This window comes from Ostrea edulis, chromosome 8 (genome assembly GCF_947568905.1).
Source record: "Ostrea edulis chromosome 8, xbOstEdul1.1, whole genome shotgun sequence".
In the NCBI taxonomy this organism is placed as follows: domain Eukaryota; kingdom Metazoa; phylum Mollusca; class Bivalvia; order Ostreida; family Ostreidae; genus Ostrea; species Ostrea edulis.
The window spans coordinates 38960878-38985451 of NC_079171.1; the positions used below are offsets into that span (position 1 = coordinate 38960878).

Genomic DNA, 24574 nt, shown 5'->3' on the forward strand with positions numbered 1-24574 from the left:
TCATTTTAGTAGAAATAGATATGTTATTCGACCCGTGGACTTTACGATAGCATTTATTCCGTAAATGTGACTTTTAAAAACGGAATAAATAACATGATTAGTTAACATATGTAAAAGTATTAGTAACTAGTTAGTCCGTGTGCCGACTATATATCATTATATATCTTTATACGTAAAACCATGCTATCGATATTGTTAAGTCCGCGGATCGTTTAAAACATGATCAAAATATGAATGTTTTTCTGAATGGCATGGACGAAGCCTTTTTGAGTGTCTATATTTTTAATCTACAGTTGATATTCAAACTGGTTAACAGCGTAACACGAGGGGATTTTGATTTGCAGTTTTGAATTTGTAATTATGAAAAAACAAAACAGTATAATTGTAATCGTAATAGTGGTCTGTCTTTACCTGGCGGAGTGCTATTCACTCTTTTTATTTCATCAGCTAATTCTCTCATTACTGTCTTTAAGGAAGACAGTTCACTTTCCAAACTTTCTACTTTCACTTTGAAGTCTTCATTTCTGTGTTTAAGGAACGACAAATCCCTGTCACGTGCGAGTCCTTCCCTGTAAACATCATTCAATCTCCTCTCGAAAATGTAAGCAGCTCCCAACGTAAACGCTAGAATTATTCCTATAACACCGTGTTTAATGCTTTCATCCATTTTTAAGGCATACAACCATTTAATCCCGTTATATATATAATGCAAGCGTCTGTCAGCATACGCCCACAATAACTACACCGGTAGTGCCGTGCATGCCCGCAGCGGCGCTTATCATTCATGCTGGTAACGTTATCTTTTTCCGGTTTGTGAGTAGTTTTGTATGGATGATAACTATATTTGACACAAGTTGTAAACTTCACAAATTTATTTTTCATACACAAGGTTTCAATCATTTATTCGTCACCGGAATAATACAATTCACAAATGACAAACACAAATTCACAATTCATAAATACGTGTGCTATAATAACCTGAGTAGATAATGGCAATATCTGTATTCTCTTAAGGAGGTACTGTACATCGTCATAATGGCTGACCTCCTTTTGAAACATGGATGGAAATATAAATATAAGCAATATTTGTCTAATCATTTCAAATATCATTACCTAGCTGAGTAGCTTAGTAGGTTAGCACGTCGACTGCAAAACTGTAGACGCGGGTTCCAGAAAAGCAGGGTTTTCACATTAGATTGCTTTCTACTAAAACTGAATTATGTATATTAATAACGTTAATGGATACATCGCATGTTTCCAAAGTATACAGAATCATATGGATTTTGTCTTTTTTATGCTTATAAATAGTAATTAATTCCAATAGTTAGTTCGTTGAAATATTGCTATAATTAGCCACAATACGGATTTAAATCTTATCCCCGATTTCAAAAAGTCTCGTCAATCAGTTAGGCAGTCACGTGGTACAGTGACGTCACATGCGCCCTTCTTCGATCAACTGATTTTGGAAAGTAGTGTGAGATATTATCAAAAACTCAACTTTTAGGGGCCAAATTTCTTCACCATGGACAACATTTAAATCGATGTTGACAGATTTCCCGGGTTGTTTTAGACACCAGTGAATACAGATATAGCGAGGAAAGCGAGTATGAAATCGGCAATATTGCATGTATATAATGTTCATATGGGTCGCTGTATACATACTATTTGATAATGGTATTCCTTTATACATCTGTAATTGGTGCTGTTTTCTAAACTAAACAGTGCACTTATTATTTATTTTCAGATTAGACAAATTATGATACGTTACATTATTGACAACTAGGCCTAGCTGCTGTCATGTGTGCATTTCGGAAAGAAGAAAATGCACAAATCAATTAAAATAATCATATCTAAAGTGGAAATCATTATCTTTCATTTTAATAAATCAATCTTATTATTATTTTAAAATTGTGATCTGCACATAGTTAGGAAGTGGTAGCAGGGCGTAATACTGACGCGCTATAAATGTTACGAGTTCAATGAGGCATACTTTTATAATTCAGTTTAAAGTTAGAAAATACAATATTCTATTATTTCTAATTAAAAGTTCAATTTTTTGTATCTTGAAATTTTTGGCAAATCTTCCAGTTGGTAGAAACTGGGAGCACAGGTTACATTGTATTTGATGTTACAAGGTGAAGGTAAGTAGATCCGAGTGTGTATTCAATTTGAAGACCAGAATTGACTGTATTATGCTGTAAGCCTAGCAGTGCTTATAGCTTCGATATATCCAGTTTCTCGCAGTTTATCTGGGTCTCTGTCGAAGCGGTTGTTACAATGTACATGGACAAAGGTGTCTGGGTGTTTTTTAAAGGTAAAGTTTATGATCCACCAAAAACATACCCGCGTCTTATTTCTCATACCTCCTTTCGAAACATTGAAAATTACTTGGTCTAAATCCTTTCTACCGACAACTAGTACACCCTTAAGCGGCACAGAACACCTTAATGCAATGTTATTTACAAACCGTTAACGTGATAATTGGGTTTTTTTGTCGATTAAATCTAATCTGTTTATGAAATGGCTAATAGATGTTTTCAAACATGAGGGCACATATGACGGCACACATAATGGCGCGTACAATAGCGAAAGTAAATATGCATATCGCAAGATTTGAATTTCATCGCTTTCAAATTCGAAAACTACGCAAAAATATTTCATTAAAACACATTAAAGCAGTTTTAGTTTTGCTGAAAAATTGAAAAAAAGTTTAAAAACATACGCCGTGTCCTTTAAAGCCCTTTCTAAATTATGTGAGAAATTAGAAAATGGCTTGTTCAAAATATATTTAAGGTTATTTGTTTTACTGTATGGAAATGGCACAATTTTATTCTCAGAAACACCAACAGAACTTCAGTATCAATTAGATGTGTTTCATAGATATTGTAAAACATGGCATTTAAAGGTCAACAGGGATAAGTCCAAAATTATCATACTCTAGTTGACATATTTTCACTACCAACACAGTTGATAAATATAACAATGGGATTCTTGAAGTAGGTGATAGTCACGCATTCTTCAAAGCTTAATTTTATATTGAAAAAATGATAACAGTCCTTGGTTTAATTACATAAAACAGATTTGGAATGATTGTGGATTATCGATTTTTTCATCCATGTTTTTAAAGGAGGTCAGCCATTATGACGATGTTATAGTACTACCTTAAATAGTTTGTGGTAATAACTAAAGGAGATACTCTACATCGTCATAATGGCCGACTTTCTTTAAAAACATGGAGGAAAAAAATCAATATCAGCAATATTTGACTTTTCCTTTTCAATTTGAATACATAGCCGAGGAGCTCAGTAGTTTAGCAAACCGACTGCTGAACTGTAGGTCGCAGGTTCGATTCCAGCAGGGGTTTTAAATTTTTTTCAGAACTCTATTTTTTGACAAAATAAAATAAATTTGAAAATTTTCAACTTCAAAATATTGTTGTAATTATCCTGCACTTTTCATTAATTTCAGATTTCTCTGGTGTAGCATACCTCCTTAACGGCCGATTTGAGACTTTTCAATAATTTTTTTCTGTAAATGAATTGATTTCAGCTGGTCACAGGTTACTTTAACCCGTAACAATCGAATTATCAATATACAAAACACGTTTGAAATATATCGATGCACCAATCAATAGAAAGGATATTTATCAAAACAAACTCAAAACGACCAATACCGGCGGCAAAGACACACCATCGGTCAAAACGGTCGATAATAAGCCAAATGAGTGGCGCTTTATATTTTCTCAAAGACCTCCACCTCACACACTTGTATAGACTCATTTGAATTATTAGACTGGATTGCTATCATTAAGGTGTCTCCCCGCACTACGTCATTACAAATGGTAAATATTATCTGAAAGTCTTCCCCTGGTCCCTTGTAGAATCCACACGTTGTCCAGACATCGCCATTAGCCACCTGCATAAGAGCATCGTGGAATCTAAAGCCTGAAATGGGATAATTTACCTGTTACAATATCAATACAAAAACAATCCTGTAACAAATTCAGATAAAAACAAAATCTAGTTAAAACAACAACAGATGATTGGATCTAGCATTCGAATTCGATTCAAGATGAAGTTTATCAAACAGATCACTGGATTATTTTTTGGAATATAATTTCAAGAAACTCACCAGACAGCATTTAACTCAAGGTTGCAATGGCAAAGTAAATCATTATAATGAACATATAATTTGCAAAATTCTGACTTTAAACGAGACTTTTGAAACCCCTGTAACACCAACTTCGTTGTCAATAACCTGTCGTGATTTAAAAACTGATCATACGCAGAACAAGCTCTTGTGTATCGAATCAGTTGAGAGTTAATAACACCGCATGCAGGTGATAATGGAATATTGCCACATCAATATGGGAAGATGACGGTGAGAAACTGAAATCATCCCGTTTATCATAAAGTTGAGTTGTTAATTTGCCGTTAATATATCTTTCTAATAAAACATTTTAGTACAAAGCAGTCGTGAAGGACTTTGTGGTGTCTTATAGTTCGAGTTCACTTGGATATATCGAATCAAAGGATAACAGCAGAATTGAATATTAATTCACATAACACGTGGTAGATCAAGATGAAGGGCACAGGAAGATATTTTTGTTCTTCTCATGTAGAAACTTTTGAATAAATTCTACCTCATAAGAATATAGATGCAGGCAGTATACATTTCAGTCCTTTGACGACGATGGTGACATCTCCATATGAATGAAAAATTCTCAAACGGGACGTTGAGTAATATATAAGCAACCAGCTAACCGAGCTGAACCTGTCTATTATAAACTCTTACTGAGATGTACAAGTCTTTTTTAGACACATACTTAACTGTATCAGTTTGTTATAGACACTTACCTAGCTGTAATAGTCTCTTGTAGATTGATAATGATGTGTGTCTGTCTGTTGTAGTCTTACTTACCGGTATCGGTTGTAAACCATCACCGAGCTAAACTTCATTGTGATAGATTTTCACCTAGCTGTCACCGAGCTAAACTTGCTTGCTATAGATTTTCACCTAGTTGTCATCAAGCTGAACTTCCTTACTATAGATTTTCACTTCACTATCACCGAGCTGAACTTACTTGTAAGTACGCATTATCGTGTATAATGTCAACATCCTGATTGGCAACAACTACAAAATAAGAAATAGATCAGATTTTATTAAACGTAGGTGAAAGTTCTAGATTAAGGTCACAAGGCCAAACATCCTAATAAACACAAGTCTTGCCATAGAGAATATATACACAAAATAAGAAATCTCTATCTTATTTGAAGGATTTTATCATTCAATGCATTGTTCCGAAGAAATTTAAAAGGTTAAATGTTCTTAAAAAGGACATCAAATTCCAAGGTCACAGAAGTCAAAGTTCATACTATAAAATGAAAGGTCTTGTCATAAGAAATAGATAAGCAAACATATATATGTTAAATATATATTGGATAGGGTAGATATTTGAAAAAAAGTGGGTCAAAATTCAAGATAAAAAGGTCAAACGCCATGATAATGAATAAAAGGACTTGTCATAAGAACTCTATATATATGATATGTAAGATCGACCTTATATAATTCAGGAAATATTAAATAGGTCACATTCGTTTTAAAAGTTGATCAAACTTCCAGGTCAAAGTCATAAGATCACACATCATTGCAGCACTTAAAAGGTCTTTCCGCAAAGAATGTACATGTATATCCAAAATATGAAAGCCCAATATATCTTAATGTAAAACTTTGATCCCTTATTGTTGTCCCACCTTACCCCCGGGGATCCTGATTTGCACAAACGTGGATCTACTTTATGTCAGGAAGCTTTCATATTAATTTGAACTTTCTGGCTCATTAGTTCTTGAGAAGAAATTTATTAAAGATTTTCGTGATAAATATTCTCATGTAAAATTTTGATCCCCTATTGTAGCTCCACACTACCACCGGAAACCATTCTATGGCCGTTATAACGATCTAGTTCGTCAATACGACCTCGCATTGGGTCAAATGCTGTCTGACGTGTTTCATACCGATTGTTAAGCCGTTCTTGGCTCACTGATTTTGACTGCGGATAACTCCGTTTACCTGATCAAGATATGGGGCTCACGGCGGGTGTGACCGGTCAACAGGGGATGCTTACTCCTCCTAGGCACCTGATCCCACCTCTGGTGTGTCCAGGGGTCCGTGTTTGCCCAACTATCTATTTTTTATTGCTTGTAGGAGTTATGAGATTAATCACTGTTCGTTATCTTTACCTTGCATCTATTTATAGACAATCACCTAGTATTTTCAGAATCTCACATCTATTTATAGACAATCACCTAGTATTTACAGAATCTCACATCTATTTATAGACAATCACCTAGTATTTACAGAATCTCAAATCTATTTATAGACAATTGCCCGGTATATACAGAATCTCGTATCTATTTCTGTACAATTATCTTGTATATACAGAATTTCATATCTATTTATAGAGAATTGCCTGATAGATATAGAATTTCATATCCAATCATAGACAATTACCCTATAAATACAGAATTTCATATCTAATTATAAACAATCACCATGTCTATGCAGAATCTCATATCTATTTATAGGCAATGCTTCCAAAGTAAATTATGAAAGAATGTATATTACTTACACAATATAGGCATACACATGTAGAGATTAAATATATACAAACACAAATGTGCCAGTTCTTACATTGTATTTTGATCTTAACCTTTGGGCCTTATCATCATCATTGTCCCTTTCAGCGATTCATCAGCTTTCCAAACTACCCATTCAATGAGTCCTTCAACAGCCATAGCGAACCTTCCATTCAGGTTTGAGTGATAACACGCTCCGTACCACCAGCCTGCTTGAAACACTTCTGCACAGTTACCGTGGTCAAACAAGTCGTTATCGTGGTCGTGTGTAGAGAATTGCATTCCATTATGATAAGCCAAACCGTCACCTAGTACAGGACAAGGAAAACATTCTGAATGAAATTCAATAACAGCTACCAAACCTTAGATGTCATTGTTGTATCGTTCAAAACTGTGGGTTTGGTAATCATCAATTTCAATATAAATCGTGTTTGACAACTATCGCTGGTTGCAGTGTATTACATGGATAAAATTATAATTATAAATTATACAGCCCCCAACCCTATTCCCATTTCCATTTACTGGTGTACATAACATCTTAGGAGGCGATTGTCTTTTTATGTGAAAATGTTTAGTTTATTTACTAATTGTTTCCTAAGTTCTAGTCATTATACTTTTCATACTCAGATTTTATTTCGCAATGAAAAAAAATAAAGAGAGAAAAGAAAGTTACTCCCAATATTATACACTAGGGATCGCCTAGGGTCCCAGAAGCTCTGGGGTTAAATGGTGCAAAATCCTACATTCTGAATATTTCCTGGCATTTCTTTTTCAATTTCAACTTGTCTACTTCTTAAACAAAACTTTTATGTTACATATACTGTTTAAGAATTCTTAAGTGATACTTGTATCTGATGAAAAAATCGTAAATATATATCAGTGTTTCGTCTTATCTATCGTAGAATTAAATGATATACTGCTGTTGATAAATTTGAATGATGTAAGTATCCATCTTTCATATCATTTTCACTCAAAGCTCGTTGAAATCAAATAACTTTTTAACTTTTTGGTTTGCAAAAAGGGGCATCCCCCTGGACAACCCCCTTCTGGATCCGACCTTGAATAATATATATATATATATATATATATACAAAGCACTAAAATGACCAACGACACGAACAACGAGATTGTCATATTTTCGGGACGCCCCGTCGCTTCTTCGAGACAAACGAAAGGAATTACATAATGTGGTCAATTTCAACAGAGCATAATAACAAAAACTACATATAAATACATCTAGCACTACAACTACACTAATCTACAAACGTATTTACAACGCAGACTACATATTTTTGGTCTTTAGGCTTGCCAATCAATGTTAAAAGTGGAGCGAATTAGGACATGCCTTATTTGTCTAAAGAGCTGATCCATTTTTTGGATCAGCTCCTTGGACGAATAAGGCATGTTACGTTATATTTATTGATATCATATACAGTAAATACAACTTGATAATTCGGAGGTCACTTGGAGCTCCAAATTAAATGCTTCTTATGTAACATACATGATCTCTCCGTATTGAAAATCAGATAACGATTTTACGAATGCAATTGTAATACGTCATGCCGAATAGTTGACCAAAGACAAATTGAGCGATCGTTCATAATTTCAAAATTTGAAACTCATTTTTGCGAATGTGTTCATAACGATAGTCTTTTTTTATCCAGTGCGACAATTTAAGGGCAAAATTATGAATACACGTGGTTTCTTTTCGTCAAACGCAATCATGGAAAACATAATGCACTATATGAATGACAAAAAGAAAAATCTGCTACATGTGTATTGTAAACAATGGCCTGATTTCTTGGATATTCCTAGGTAATGTATAACCTAATTTCGGTAAAATGTTTGAACTTTAAAGTTTTATGGCACAAACTTCCCAGAACAGTCCCGGACCATTCGATATCTAATATATTCGATAGTTTTCGACTTAGTACTTACTTTCAAGATCTTTGTCATCACAAAACTCTTTGTACATATAAATAACTGTTAATGAATCATTACAAAAAGTCGTAACAGTGACTTCTCCAATCACGGAAGAAATTAGGAACAGCGAAAATATCAAATGAATATCGTGTTTAAAGATGTATCGATGTGTCAGATCGTTAGTCTTTGGAGGGAGTGTCCTTTGTTGAATGAGATAGATTAATTGTTTATTTTGAAACTTTTTCACTCATATGGAGACGTCACTATTGCCTGCGAAATGCTGCAAAACTTATGCCTATGTTCGGCGCTTACGGACTATAAGCAATGAGGGTCTTTATCGTGCCACACCTGCTGTGACACGGGGCCTAAGTTTTTTTGCGGGTTCGTCCGAAGTACAGCCCCAGGTTGAATAAGATGTGTATTAGTACTATAATTATAAATCTTTATACAATGATGAATATGGGCCTAGTCAAAATTATTATAAGTATAACGAACATTGAACCCTCTTAATTTTCTGCTGATCCTATTGTATAGCAATCGCAACTTCTCGGGTTGTTTTTCGGCTTGTCGAGAAGACCCGATAATGTGCAATTGAATGTATACCTAAGCGGATATGACGTTGCCTTGTTCTGGGCGGTTCGTTATAGAAATTTCCATAAGGCTGGTTCAAGACTAAATTCACAGATTAAAGAAACGAACAGGCATATTTTATTTAGTCAAGAAATACTAAAACTTATTTCTTCTGTAAAATAAAACAAAACAAACAAAAAACGTCCAACATCGACAAACAACAGATTTACTTGATATGATATTATCTCAATTTGTCATTTTTGAAAACTGGCTTTGATCCGACAAAGCGTATCCACCAATTTCCCCTTATTTTTGCTATTTCAGGGTAGTTGATCGAAAACGAAAGTAGGTTTTTAATTAATTTCACGATATTTACTAATCATGTAAAATTATGAAACAATATTAAATGTTCAAGTAGTAACTCTGGAGCAAGCGTTTCGGAGTTTATTGACAACATTTATTAATTTATAAGTATAGATTTGTTGACCAGTCCAGTCGATCGCACGTGACCAATACCTGGTAATTGAAATTGCGGATGACTCGACTGACAGGCAGATCCAGAGTTCATTTTTGGAGGGGCAACTTCATACCGTTTTTGCCCCAAAAGGCAAGTGAAGGGACCGACATGGCATTTTTGTGTTAAAAGTAAATAAATAGGGAGTTTCAATAATCTACCACTGTACATTACTATGTGTGAGTGTCGGGAATTTTTTGTATCAGCTGCAAATATCGGCCTGGGTTGCGAATTTTCGGGGGAAAGATGTGCTGGTCAGTATGGTACGGTCGCCGTTAGATAAATACCTCAGCTGACAGAACTTATATAACTAGAGATTTAGTGCTCCAGGGCTCGAATTCCGGTTTGGCATCACATGTTTATCTTCCTTTTAGGCCAAAAAAGAAATAAATTAGGTCTGTTTTCGATTACATCTTCAAAAAGATAGGGTATGGGGTAGGCAAAAAAAATTTAAATTATTTTTTTTATTCAGTCAATATTTGTCTTGTAAGTCTTGGGTAGAAACGTTTGCATTTTATAGTCATTTGCGACTACTGACATGTAGCATCAAGTGTTCAATATTGCATAAAATACTAAAATAAACCCAAAATGATATTTTGAGAACTGATTTCACCCTATTTAACACACGATTGTGTGTATCCTGTGTTGATCTACTTGCAGAAAACATGCACGACGCCATTTTGAAAATTCTCGATAATTTGAATTTTGAGCCCGAACTTATTAGATTCTTTTTAACTGAGAAACGAATTGCACGTAGATTAAGGATTGGAATTTATTCTGAAATTTAGGGCCGGGAGAAAACTTTAGGGTATATCGGGTAACCGGAAACATGCCTATTTTTTCGCCTTACATGTGTGAAACTTTTTGACTTGCCAATAGTTGTTTCATTTAATTCTACAGCACATACATGTATATCTGAATATAAAAAAATTACTCCCCATACCGGCATACGTGTATAATGATTAGAGTGTACATCATGGCGTTACAATACCGTTTGTAGTTTTCTTGTAATAAAATGGTAAATTTACTATCGCTTCATCAATGAAATTGTGAGAGATAATAACAACGATGATACTCTGTTTGTTATTTCTTTGGTTTAAGTCCTTTCAAGTAATTTCAACTCACTCTGACTGCTAACAAAGTATCATCAATTTAGACTTGTGCTTACAGCTCGGGACTATGTCAGAGATGATTCTGAAAAGTGCAAACGCCTACAGGGATATGGGACCTCCGTTTTTATGGTCATACCCAAAAGACCCGTGACTGTCGAGCGTTTTGGTGAAGGAGCAATCTCTACCCATGTTAATTACGTCTTTGGTTTGACGCAGCCATGACATGAGCGGGAATTGGACTCATTACCTCCCAGTCACGAAACGAATGTTCTACCACTAATAATGATAATTATTCATTGCAAAAATAATATCAGCTCGAATTTTAAATTTCAAAATACTTTCACTGTTCATTAAACAATGAACATTTTGATTTACCTCTGATCTGTAGAATTAATTCTGATGTCGATTCAATGTAAAACAAATCTTGTCTCACTAGTGTGATAACGATATTTCATTGACTTACCAGCGGTTCCGGAATAACCCCCCACCGAGAGTTTATATCCGCTGATTTCATCACCGACCTCAAATCTAGAATACAGGGCATACGCTTTGTCCCCATCAAATCTTTGAAGGTCAACCCGGAGTTCCTGGCGCGTCGTTTTCGTCAAATCATGGATTGCATCATTTCCTTTCAAAGAAAATATACGTCAGTATAAGACTCATAGTGTAGACCTCCACAAGAACTGGGTCGATTTTGAAGAACGTATGCTTGGATGAAAAGGATTCAGTATTTTGTTCAAATAAAGGATGACAACTGCACTTCATACCTCTGTTGTTTAAAGTTGTATATCTATGTTTTCTTTGAATCAAAAGTAATATAACAAACAGTGACCAATCTCATAACTCCTGTAAATAACACAAAATCAAGGGTAGGGCAACACGGACCCCTGGATTCACTAAATATGAGGTCAGGTGCCCAGGAGGAGTAAGCATCCTCTGTTGACCGGTCATAACATATGGGCCGTAAGTCATATAGCAGTACAGTCACCCGCTACAGGAAAAGTATGCTAACTAGAACTGTCCTAATGGGACTAATATCCCCCGTGGGGTATATAAAATGATGGGAAATATTTAATGCAAGCACATTGGATATTTTCACATTATCTACAGGGCAATCAATGTGAATGCAGAAGTGTATATTCTACAGTACAGCAGTACATGAAATATTAAAAATATGCTTAATATAAACAATGAATACTATTTGTCACATTTTAGGCTGTATGATTGCAAATCTCTGGTCAACTCTTCTAGTCTTTAGTTTATATTCACTTTGTTAAAGATCATTATGTTATGCCAACTTTACTTTGTCATTAAAAATAAACTCTGGACAAATTGTGTCTATTACTACAAGTACAACCAAACCAGAAAATGTCCGTAACTTCCATAACTGTTAAGATATTTCAATGAAAATAGAGGATGCACAACTACATTATATATATAAGATGAGAATAAAGTTTGAATCAAATCTGTTCAACGGTATTAGAATTAAACTCTGGACAAAGTGCGCAACCCCCAAAATGAAAAGAAAATGTGCATAACTTCTATAACTGTTAAAATATTTCAGTGAAAATAGGAGATGCACAACTACATAATATATGGAAGATGTGCATAAAGTGTGAATGAAATATGTCCAGCGGTATTAGAAATAAACTTCGAACAAATTGTGTCTACGGACAAACGGACGGAGAGACGGACGGAAGGACGGACGGACAGACGGACAAAGTGATTCCAGTATACCCCCCCCCCCCAAACTTCGTTTGCGGGGGGTATAATTATGATAATTCAACACAGTAAGATAATGGGAGATTTACGACAATGTACTTCTATTTCTCCCTTTGATTTCCAAAACTCAATCTCATACTAGGTTTTTGAAATAACGATCTAGTTCGTCAATACAACCTATCAGTAGGTCAAATGCTGTCTGACGTGTTTCATACCGATTGTTAGACAATTCTTGACGTGTTTCTTATCGAGCAGTCTAACAATCGGTATGAAACACGTCAGACAGAATTTGACCCATCGTCGGCAACCCACTGTCGGTCGCTCTATGTTTACCTAGGGTCACAAGGCCGATATTTTCGCATAACTCATTAAAATGCGTGATCTTACGTGACATATCGAGGACCAATGGGAATCGCCGTAAATATTCCCGGTACTCAAAGTGACAACTGTAATGGCGGCGCCCATGAAAGTTTGTGTGTTTTGTTGTGCCATTATCAAAGATTTATAGATGAAAACTCCAGATTTGGCATCCAAAATGGCTGATTAGACAAACTACTACTTTACATGTGCCCCCCCCCATTTCGGAAAATCATGGATCCGCTATTATCATCACTATTTCATGGCACGTGACTAAAATCAGTCATGCATGATACAATTTAAAACTTAAATGCAAATTTGAACTAAGATATGGTCTTACAATCCCGTTCAGATGTCATTTTGTAATTAGCGTAGGTGAGACATCAATTGTGTTTACACGAGATTTTAGATTGAAAGTTACAATTACTGGCTCAAGTTGTGCCAACAACACAACTGGAACAAATTACAGCAGTACTTAATACGCAATTAAATTTAACATACCAATAGAAACCGATGAAATACCAAGTCTGTTAAAAAAAACACATTGCTCCCGTATGATGGAATTACGAACTCGTGCTGAACATGTAGACCTGTACATAGACTCATACGCAGTACGATAGTATACGTTTGGTAACAGAGGCTGTTTCCTCCCCTATCTTTATAGACACAAATATATCCTCCGCTTCAATAATGCAGATAAAGCATTTCGCTGAAAGTTTAGTAACTTGTCCAACTTAAACGTAGTGAAAATTATGTTTTTCTATGCTACCGAGGGCTGGAAATAATGGGCGTTTTCATTGGTTGAATATCGCAATAAGGAATAGTAAAGCGATCAATCGCATATAGAAGCCGAGACACACCTTCCATCGAAAATACTGGCCTTGTGACCCACGGTAGGTAAACGTAGAGCGACCAACCGTGGATTGCCGACGATGCATTTGATAACCAGTAATAGGTTGGATTGGCAAACTAGATCTTTATAACGACCGTGGAATTTGCGAAATGCTGACTTTAAACGAGACTGTTGAAACTCCTGCACCATCAACTTGTTTGTCAGTAGCCTTTTTCGATTTAAAAACTGACCATACGCAGAACAAGCTCTTGCGTATCAAATCAGTTGAGATATATAAACACCATAAACAGGTAATAATGGAATATTGCTACATAAGTATGGGAAGTTGACGATGGAGAAACTGAAATCATCCCGTTTGTCATAAAGTTGAGTTGTTAGTTTTTCGTTAATATCTATTTTTAACAAGATATCTAAGTATGATTGATTGATTGAATATTGTTGAACGTCCATCTCGAGAATATTTCATTCATATGGAGACGTCACCACTGCCAATGAATGGCTGCAGAATTTAGACCTATGCTCAGAGCTTATGGCCATGGAGCAGGGGAGGATCTTTATCGTGCCACACCTGCTGTGACACGGGACCTCGGTTTTTGCGGTCTCATCCGAAGGATCGCCCCATTTAGTCGCCTCTTACAAGCAAGGGGTACTGAGGGCCTATTCTAACTTGGAAGCAGAAGTGGACGACTCTGTGGTGTCTTTTATTTCGAGATGTTTGTATATATAATTTCCGTCCTTATGTATATATAATTTTTGTCCCTATGTATAATTAATATCTTCTGATACATATTTAATTTCCGTTCCTAACCCCAAACTCATATATTCTTTAAGATCTACACTACTCTTCCACTAAGGAAATCCAAAGCATAGGCAGCTAGTTAGGATTCTGAATTTAGGTAAGGGGTTGATGTAATGTAAAGGTCTAGGTGAGGGGGTAATGTAATTTAAGAGTTTAAGTATGGGGGTAATGCAATGTAATGCGTGTCGATACTCAGGATTCAGCATTTAATCATATCAATTTAATAATCTACACGATGCAATTCACACCAAGTGTATAGAAGCTCATGCAAAAACATTGCACATCTCTCCACTTGTAACTGGCTATTGTGTTTGATGTTTTAAAGGGGCATGAACACAATTCGAGTTGAAAATTTTCAAATTCCATTTTTCCATTTTAATGCTTAGAATGCTTAACTAAAGCATTTCAAATGGACAGCAAAACTTTGAATGTAAGTTGTCGAGATACCGAGCTCACAATTCTTTGTTGTGTAAACAAGGCTGGCCCGTGTCATGTTTTTGTTTGCATAACTTAAATATACACTACACTAGTATAATTCGTTTGAAGCAGATTTTCTCCCCAATATACAAGTTAATTTTAACACAAGTAGAAAGTTTCTAGTGTTTGGTACATCTAATTTTGTTTTAAACATTTATTTTCTCTTAGGTAGATCGATCCTCGTGTGATTGATTAAAATAAAAAAATGAATTAAACTTTGCTCATGATAGAAATATATCTTTCAGAGGAATTGTATTCACTGGATAAAATAAAATCTCTGGTAAGCTATTGATAGTGAAAAAGTTTATATTTTCCGTACATAGTCAATTATTTATTTTATCAAGGGCAATAACTCCTTTGCTGGTAAAGTGTATTTCCTCTACTGCATGTCTATTACACAATGATTTCCCTAATATACACAATTGATTTTTACATATTTATATATTAGCAATTTTCCTAAACTGTTGAAATCAAAATTGTGTCATTTTAACAAGTTTTTATCTTTTTTTTTTTTTTTACGAAAATGTGTGATTTTCTGATGTTGACCTATACTTCTGAATTTGTATGTCTGACATCTTAAAAAGGTAGCAACATACATATTTTCTTTGGATATCAATTATAGGGCTCACGGTGGGTGTGACCGGTCGGCAGCGGATGCTTTCTCTTCCTAGGTACCTGATCCCACCTCTGGTGTGTCCAGGGGTCCTTGTTTGCCCAACTCTTTATTTTGTATTGCTTATAGGAATTATGAGATTGATCACTGTTCGTTATCTTCACCTTTCATTAAGCTAAATTGAGTGGAAATTAATACCGTTTTTCCACTTTTAACCCTTGATATTGTTAAGTCACATGAGGATGGAGCTACCTTAAGCAGCCGTGTCCAGGTCCTTTTAAAATAATCCTTTGTGAAGGTGGACACGCATTCCACAGCATTACTTGTAGATGCCTAATTTTGCTCAATGGTACAGAGTTAGTGGTACCTTAGATAGCTCTTACAAACGGTAAAGGGACCAGTAATCTTACCAATCCAGTATTCCTTAGACGGATCGCCGAATCCTTGTTTATAATCTCTCCATGGCCGGAAAAAATCGGTTGACCCATCTTTCCTCCGTTGGATAACCTTCAAGAAAATGTATGCTTGGTCATTTCTAATATTGCCTTTTATCATGAAGATAATCAAGGGTTTCTAATGTAAGGTGTTGCTAGAACGCAGAATGGAAAATACTGTAATTGATAGTGGTATGAGGAGATCAGCATTATGTAGAATTAAAAGACTTATTATGAACAAAGGAAGCAGAAACTACAGAGAAAACGGATAGTCATCCTTGGAATCCACCGTTTTATATGCTTCATATTAATGCATATGTATTTTAAAACCATTATAGCTTAATGTGAACAATATTAAGCAAGCGTCTGTATATACCACCTCTTCTGTTCGTCGTTTTCTGACAACAACAACTCACCCCCCCCCCCCTCCCCCAATTATAACAGTATTGTGTTTCATAAATATCAATAAAATGAATATACTGAAAAAGAATTGGATTATGATTTTTATCCCCTATCAAATATCATTACTTTATTCTCACTGCCAGCTTTAGAAAAGATATTCATGAACCTATCCAATGAATAGAACGTTTTAACGTACCTCTCCCGAAAACAACATTGAAAAAGATAAAATAAATAAATATTGTCCTCCAAACACAGGGTTTTTCCCCCCAATCGAACTTGCTTATAATCGAACTAGACATTTTTAGACTAGTTAAACTTTTAATTTGATTTGAGCCCCACACCTGGATTAGTATACATTGATGTATCATATCAAATTACAAAGCGAACGAGTACGCTGTGTATAAAAGTTTTGCCTCACTTGAGATCAATTTGTGTAAAGTGAAAGTTCGAAATCTTGTAAAACGCTTTGTAAACTCTTATACAAACGTTTAACTATAGCTTAATCAATTCATGGTGCAGAATCCTAAGATAAGATTTTTTTTTTTACAGTTTCTTATCAAATTATAAAAATTTTGATTTGGATATTTTCCTGATTTTCGGGTTTTTTGTGTGTTATCTTAGTTAGATTAATCCTTAAAATCCGTTCCGATTTTCGTTCCACGTGACAGTAACACACTCTACTGTATGGTGGTTTTGATCTTTGTAAAGTATTTGAAATCTACGAAAAGATGCTGATGAAATCATTGGTAACTGCAGTGCAAATATATGGGGGAGGGGGGTTAGTTCTTGCTCTAGCTATCCATGATATATGATTTTGAAGTTTACTGTGATTCAATATTGGCAAAACTTTAAAACAAATGATTATGATATTGGAATGAAAAATAATGAATTGTGTGAACAAACATTGTACGTAATAATGGGAGCTTTTAAATCATGTATATTGTAGGAAAATCATTGTACATCACCAGCTGTGGTACAAATAGTTTGTTTTGATGACCGCTAAAGATGCACAAAACAATCTTACGATTAAGATTAAAATTTTAAAACACTGTCATTTTTTTTTTTTTACAATTCTTCATTCATATATTTCTAAATGAGCAAAACTTAAATATATACATAGGTGAAAACTGGCATTCTTACCCAAGATATGGTTGTACTCAAATGAGTGAAGGGCAAAGGCAATCTTCATTATAGTCGTAAGAGTTTTTTGGTGAAAATGGTCATTGAGCGCTATAAGGATGCAGACCAAAATGCCTACTGACTTGAGTAGTATTTGTTTGACGTCCTTTTGAGAAGTTTTTACTCATATTGAGAAGTCACTAGATGTAGGTGAAGTACCACACATTTAGACATATGCTTAGTACTGAGGGTCGAAGCAGCTAGGATTCGTTTGATGTACGAACGCCTGTCGTGACAGGGGACCTTCGTTTTCAAGGTAATATTAGAAAGACCCGTGATTCTCACATCTAAATGCCTAGATCTTGACGAATGAGCAATCAATACCTATGATTATTTTTACGATGAAAGGTGTAGACAAAGAACAGTAACTCCAACAAGGAAAACCAAATAGAGAGTGAGAAAACACGCACCCCGGACACACCAGAGGCGGGACTAGATGCTTAGGAGGAGCAAGCGTCCCCTATAGATATGTTACGAGCAAGACTCGACTTTACGACCTCCTGGTCAGGAAGCGTACGATCTACCACTGAGTTACTGCAACCGACACCTGTGTATTACTTAAAACTATCACCCGTCAAAAGTGCAGAGAAGACCGTGAATTTTGTTTCCTGTTCTGCATATCTAATTCTAATATTCAGCAGCAATAATACAAAAGATGTATTCTTTTAAAAACCACAATTTTCCTCGGAAAAAAATTCATACTGATTAAAGACTTTACGTTATGAAAAGGTGAAGATAATTCATTATTCAATCTCATAACTCCTACAAGGAATACAAAATAGAGAGTTGGGCAAACACGGACCCCTGGATATACCAGAAGTGGGATCAGGTGCATAGGAGGAGTAAACATCCCCTGTCGACCGGTCACACCCGCCATGAGCCCTATATCTTGATAAGGTCAATACTGATTAAGTATCAATAGCATTAAAAAGATATTATCTAAATATCTTAACCTCTACCTCGGGGATCATGAAATTTACAATTTGGTAGATGCCTCCCGGCTCTACATGACTATGAATTTAGTTTTTTCTTACAGATATGCGGTTGTAGAGAAGATCATTCTTGAAAATTAACCAATTTTTGACAGTTTTTGACCAGCCCTTAAGGTACATGTAAGGGGCGTCCAGGAATCCTGAAATATATAATGTACCGTATAACGCTTTTATTCCGTTGGTCTACAATCTGGCAATTTGCTGGTTCAAAGGTATGCTAATAATTTTAGCGGAATCAATTTTGGAGGACAGGGAACAGTTGTCTCTTTTTCACATACTGAAGTCGCAATTAGGTGCATATTTGGCGCGTGAAATTTTGCCACAGTGTAGCATCCTTGCAGCGGTAAAGCGATCGCTTCGCAATTGGGAGGTCCTGAGGATAATTCCCGATCTACCTTTTACTAGCTCCCATGCCTTTGAGAGGCTTTGCGTTTAATTTAAAAACTAACTCAAGTCGGAATATTTCAAATTTTAATTTGGAAATGAGTTTTGTATGAAAAAATCCAGGTCGGCAGCAATGAGTCCAGGTTGGTCGAGTAAAAAAAAAACACGAAATTTTTGGTAATGTACTAGATGCAAGGTGAAGATAAAGAACAGTGATCAATCTCATAACTCCCACAAGCAATACAAAATAGATAGTTGGGCAAACACGGACCCCGGACACACCAGAGGTGGAGGATCAGGTGCCTAGGAGGAGTAATGCCGAGTATAAGATTACTTGATCAGGTGATGTTTTACAAAATATATAGTGTATAATCGCTGGATCAAATAATGATTAGACAATGGTGAGTACATATGATTGCTTAATCAGATGATGTACTAGACAATATTAGATCTAAACTTGCTACATTTGAAGGGGAATGTTAAGTTTGACAAACGTTGCAAGATAATCGAAGGTTGTATCGCGGAACGAAAATTTCAAGAAAATGTGTGACACTGTAGACGAGAGTGAGGAATGCATGGTCATTAGATAAACGTGAACAATGTGTGAAATCTTGGGAAAATTCAAATCTAATCCAATAGTTAAGGAAAATAGACACAGAAATGACGGACCGGGCTGATCACGAGAGAAACCGAGTCTAGCCCCGGACGCACCAGATCTGATGCGTTTTATGAAAAAAATAATTGAATGTTTCTTCTCCCACCGCTTGTCATTAGAAGAGTAAATATCGCATTTTGGTTTTTATATTATTTTGTCTTTATTGTTTTCGAATGATACCTGAAAACCCGATATTGGCACAATAAAGAGGTAATATTCGTCAATTTCTTATAGGAATTTCACATAAAGCTCAGGACATAAGTTAGATATTCCCAAAGAGACGAAAAACAAATACAAATCTTTCTTGATAATAGTGTATAAACTCACCGTCCATCCTCCTCCATCAGTACTCATGTCGCAGTATACTGACTTAAGTTGATAATTCACATATATTTGATATACACCATCTTTCCATTTGATGTCTGGTTCATATTTCAAAATCTCCATACAGTTTGGGTAAAATTTGATTGGAGCTGGAGGAAAGAAAATGAAATGTGGTACATCATGAGCCCATGGCCGTATTACGAGTAAGAATATTCTGGAAGAGAAGCGAAAAATTATTTGTTTTTATTTTTTCAACTGAGACTAAATATGGTATTACAATTTCTCTAAAGAGTTTTTGTTACATTATTGTATGGACCCCCCCCCCCCCCCCCGGTTGAATTCCGTTGGTAGATGAGTGGAGATTTCAGTCATAAATGGTGCACAATTCATAATTTCTATCCTATAATTATTTTTCTTACATATACAGTGTACCTACAAACTGGGTACCTGTAAAGTGCGAAACGAAATCGAAACGAAACGAAACGAAATCTACCGAAACGAAACGAAACGAAACCCACCGAAACGAAACGAAACAGATTGTATAATCGAACTCTTTTAATTATAATAATTAAAAATGGTATCTCAGGCCCCTGTTAAAGTTTACACATATAAATAAAATTCGCCTCCCCTTTGATGTAGGCTTTCGTCTTGACTGATACAAAGTTTTAAAAATTGGAAAGGGGGGGGGGGTAAGCACAAAGCACATAAATACCATGTGCAATTAGCTTCGGATCCATAAATTTCAGAACGGAAGGTTACAGTCTCACAGGTCAGAGGTCTGGGGAAACACACTAAACGAGGGATGGGGTCGTCGGCGTTCGATCCGCTTTTGGGCATAAATACATGTTTCAGTATTTTTGTTCTAAAGACAAATATATGTATACATGTGGATATTGTGTATTTATATGTAGTATATCAAACGGTGGATTCTGAATATGTCCTCCCGTTCTCTTTGTGATTTCTGCTTTAAATTCCCTTGTTCATAAGCCTTTTTAGTTTACAAAATGCCGACCTCCTCCTAATATTATTGCATTAAAAAAAATCCGTTTTCCGTCCCGTTTTCAATTCCCCGTCTTAGCAACACCCCAAATGTCAATCTCTCACCAGAGGGCGTATTACGCTACGCTACAACGATAACTCTGGGTAGAGATTGCCCAAATGTATAGAGTTTTTCCATTATTGAAAGTACTCGCACCTCAGCAGTTAGAGATAAAATAAGAGGTTAAGAGCTCTTCCTGCTTTCAATTTTCTCAGACACCAGCTTCTTCAAACAATGTATCTATGCCCAAAGGCGGATCCAACGTCGGCGACCCCACCCCTCGTATAGTGTGTTTCCCCAGATCTCTGAGACTGTAACCCTCGGTTCTGAAATTTATGGATCCGAAACTAATTGTACATGTCATTTAATCAACTACGGATATGTACTTTGTGCCTACTGCCCCCCCCCCCCCTTTCCAACTTTTAAAACTTTGTAACACTCAAGCCGAAAGCCTACATCAAAGGGGAGGCGAATTTTATTTATATGTTGTAACTTTCACAGGGGCCTAAGATACCATTTTTAATTATTATAATTTAAAAAGTTCGGTTATACAATCTGTTTCGTTTCGTTTTGGTAGGTTTCGTTTCGTTTCGGTGGGTTTCGTTTCGTTTCGGTAGATTTCGTTTCGTTTCGGTAGATTTCGTTTCGTTTCGCACTTTACAGGTACCCCTACAAACTAGGGATTGGGGTAAATGTGACACACAATTGTAAATTAGTGTAATCAATTGCAAGGTTTGCAGTGATTGAACGTTAATTTGTAATTGGACACTTTCTTCCATTAGAAGTATTTAGTGTAAACAATATTCTGATTATTTTATCTCGGTAACATAACACAAACAACATGGATACTGAATGAATACACGAGATAAGGGAACCAGCCAAGATACTTCACTGTATAAATCCTGATTTCTATAATAGTACATGAGATATTTATCAGTTGTTACTTATTTGATTGATTGATTGTATACTGTTTAACATCGCTCTCAGGAATCTAACTCAAAATGAGACGCCACCATTGCCGGTGAAGGGCTGCGACATTTAGGCCTATCTTCAGCGCACATGGCCACTGAGCAGGGAGGGATCTTTATCGTGCCACACCTACTGTGACACGGGATTTCTGTTTTTGCGGTCTCATTCGAAGGACCGCCCAATTTAGTCGCCTCTTACAACAAGTAAGGGGTACCGAGGACCTATTCTAACTTGGATCTCCATGGCCATATTGATATGAGATCTTATCTAAATGATAGAATATTGAGGTTGGGAGTCGGAAAGATATTATCATTGTGTAACAGGAAAGGAGAAAATGCAACGGGCCAGACCGATTGTGTATTATTTACTAAATAAGTGGAATCACCATGTTCATAGAGCATGTCATCATGTCCTTGATTGTTATTAATCATTGATGATTATTGGTTTAATAATCATATATACTATGGTAGGATTACCCAACCATGTACCGTGGACATAGGGTTTAGCAAGTGAATTGGTACACGTAAAAATCTTTTGTTCGAAGTGTGAAACATGTACTGATAGTCACTTAGTATCTACTTTCTACTTGTAGGCCCTCAGTCCCCCCCCCCCCCCCCCCCCCCCGGAGATCTGGGTTAGTATACATCATACGCGACGTTTCCAAAATTGAGGAATATAGTGACTATCACCACACTGCTGTTCTTTATAAGTGGGTTGCAGCGAGTTCTATTTTTAAATACTATTGGTGCGCATAGCCAACGTACTACGAGTGTGTAAGATAGTATGAATGTGAGTTTGTTTAGTCACGTGGTGTATGTCGACCTTTCAGTTGTAACAGGAAGGGAGAAAATGCAACGGACCAGACCGGGATTCGAACCCGGGCCCCCTGAATTCTCTAGTTAGGTGCTCTACCAACTGATCTAACTGGCCATCGGCGATCGAACACGGCTGACCGCTACACAGCTAAATGACAACCGAGTAATTTGTATTCATAGTAACCTCACTCAAACAAAAAGAATAATTTTCCGCCGCGTTCATTTACCCCATGTGATATTACTGAAGTGTCACTCCAGAGACGTTGAAAACTATAAATTTCATTTTATATTGTATTTTGTTTTGTATAGCATTATTTGCACTGAGTTGACCTTGAGTTTTCCAGAGTCTCATGTTTATTTTCTTTGCGTTAAAATTGACACCTGTTACCTAGGTTGTTCTAGAACCTCATGTCATTTCGATCCACGGACTTTACAATAGCATTTATTCCGTAAATGTGACTTTTAAAAACGGAATAAATAACATGATTAGTTAACATGTGTAAAAATATAAAAGTATTAGTAACTATTTAGTCCGTGTGCCGACTGTCTATAATTATCCATCTTTATACATATAACCATGATATCGATATTGTTAAGTCCGCGGATCGAATAAAATGATTAAAATATGAATGTTTTTCTGAATGGCATGGACGAAGCCTCTTTGAGTGTCTATATTTTTAATCTACAGTTGATATTCAAACTGGCTATCAGCGTTTGAAATCTATGTAACAGGAGGGGATTTTGATTTGCAGTTTTTTAATTTGTAATTATGAAAAAACAAAACAGTATAATTGTAATCGTAATAGCGGTTTGTCTTTACCTGGCGGAGTGCTATTCATTCTTTTTATTTCATCAGCTAATTCTCTCGTTGCTGTCTTTAAGGAAGACAGTTCACCTTCCAAACTTTCTACTTTCACTTTGAAGTCTTCATTTCTGTGTTTAAGGAACGACAAATCCCTTTCACGTGCGAGTCCTTCCCTGTAAACATCATTCAATTTCCTCTCGAAAATGTAAGCAGCTCCCAACGTAAACGCTAGAATTATTCCTATAACACCGTGTTTAATGCTTTCATCCATTTTTAAGGCATACAAGTATTTAATCCCGTTATATATATAATGCAAGCGTCTGTCAGCATACGCCCACGATAACTACACCGGTAGTGCCGTGCATGCCCGCAGCGGCGCTTATCATTCATGCTGGTAACGTTATCTTTTTCCGGCTTGTGAGTAGTTTTGTGTGGATGATAACTATATTTGACACAAGTTGTAAACTTTACAAATTTATTTTTCATACACAAGGTTTCAATCATTTATTCGTCACCGGAATAATACAATTCACAAATGACAAACACAAATTCACAATTCATAAATACTTATGCTATAATAACCTGAGTAGATAATGGCAATATCTTTATTCTCTTAAGGAGGTACTCTACATCGTCATAATGGCTGACCTCCTTTTGAAACATGGATGGAAATATAAATATAAGCAATATTTGTCTCATCATTTCAAACATCAATATCTAGCTGAGTAACTTAGTAGGTTAGCACGTCGACTGCAAAACTGCAGACGCGGGTTCGAGAAAAGCAGGGGTTTTCACTTTTTCAGATTGCTTTCTACTAAAACTGCATTATGTGCATTAATAACGTTAATGGATACATCGCATGTTTCCAAAGTATACAGAATTAATCATATGGATTTTGTCTTTTTTATGCTTATTTAATACATTTAATTAGTAATTAATTCCAATAGTTAGTTCGCTGAAATATTCTTATAATTAGCCACAATACGGATTTAAATCTAATC

The 24574-nt window shown here is 35.8% G+C and overlaps 1 protein-coding gene across 1 annotated transcript in view; it reads right to left on the reverse strand.

Moving 5' to 3' along the window:
• The window catches only part of LOC125662135 (uncharacterized), a 39312-nt gene extending 15365 nt beyond the window's left edge, over positions 1 to 23947 (reverse strand). The window contains exons 1-8 of the mRNA XM_056147603.1: positions 23589 to 23947; positions 19949 to 20094; positions 15986 to 16082; positions 11218 to 11382; positions 6710 to 6943; positions 5084 to 5133; positions 3766 to 3963; positions 412 to 739 (exon numbers count right to left, since the gene is read on the reverse strand). Of these exons, the coding sequence (XP_056003578.1) occupies positions 412 to 739; positions 3766 to 3963; positions 5084 to 5133; positions 6710 to 6943; positions 11218 to 11382; positions 15986 to 16082; positions 19949 to 20094; positions 23589 to 23844 (1474 nt within the window). The 5' untranslated portion in view covers positions 23845 to 23947. The remainder of the gene's footprint in view (positions 1 to 411; positions 740 to 3765; positions 3964 to 5083; positions 5134 to 6709; positions 6944 to 11217; positions 11383 to 15985; positions 16083 to 19948; positions 20095 to 23588) is intronic.
• Positions 23948 to 24574: the final 627 nt, after the last annotated feature.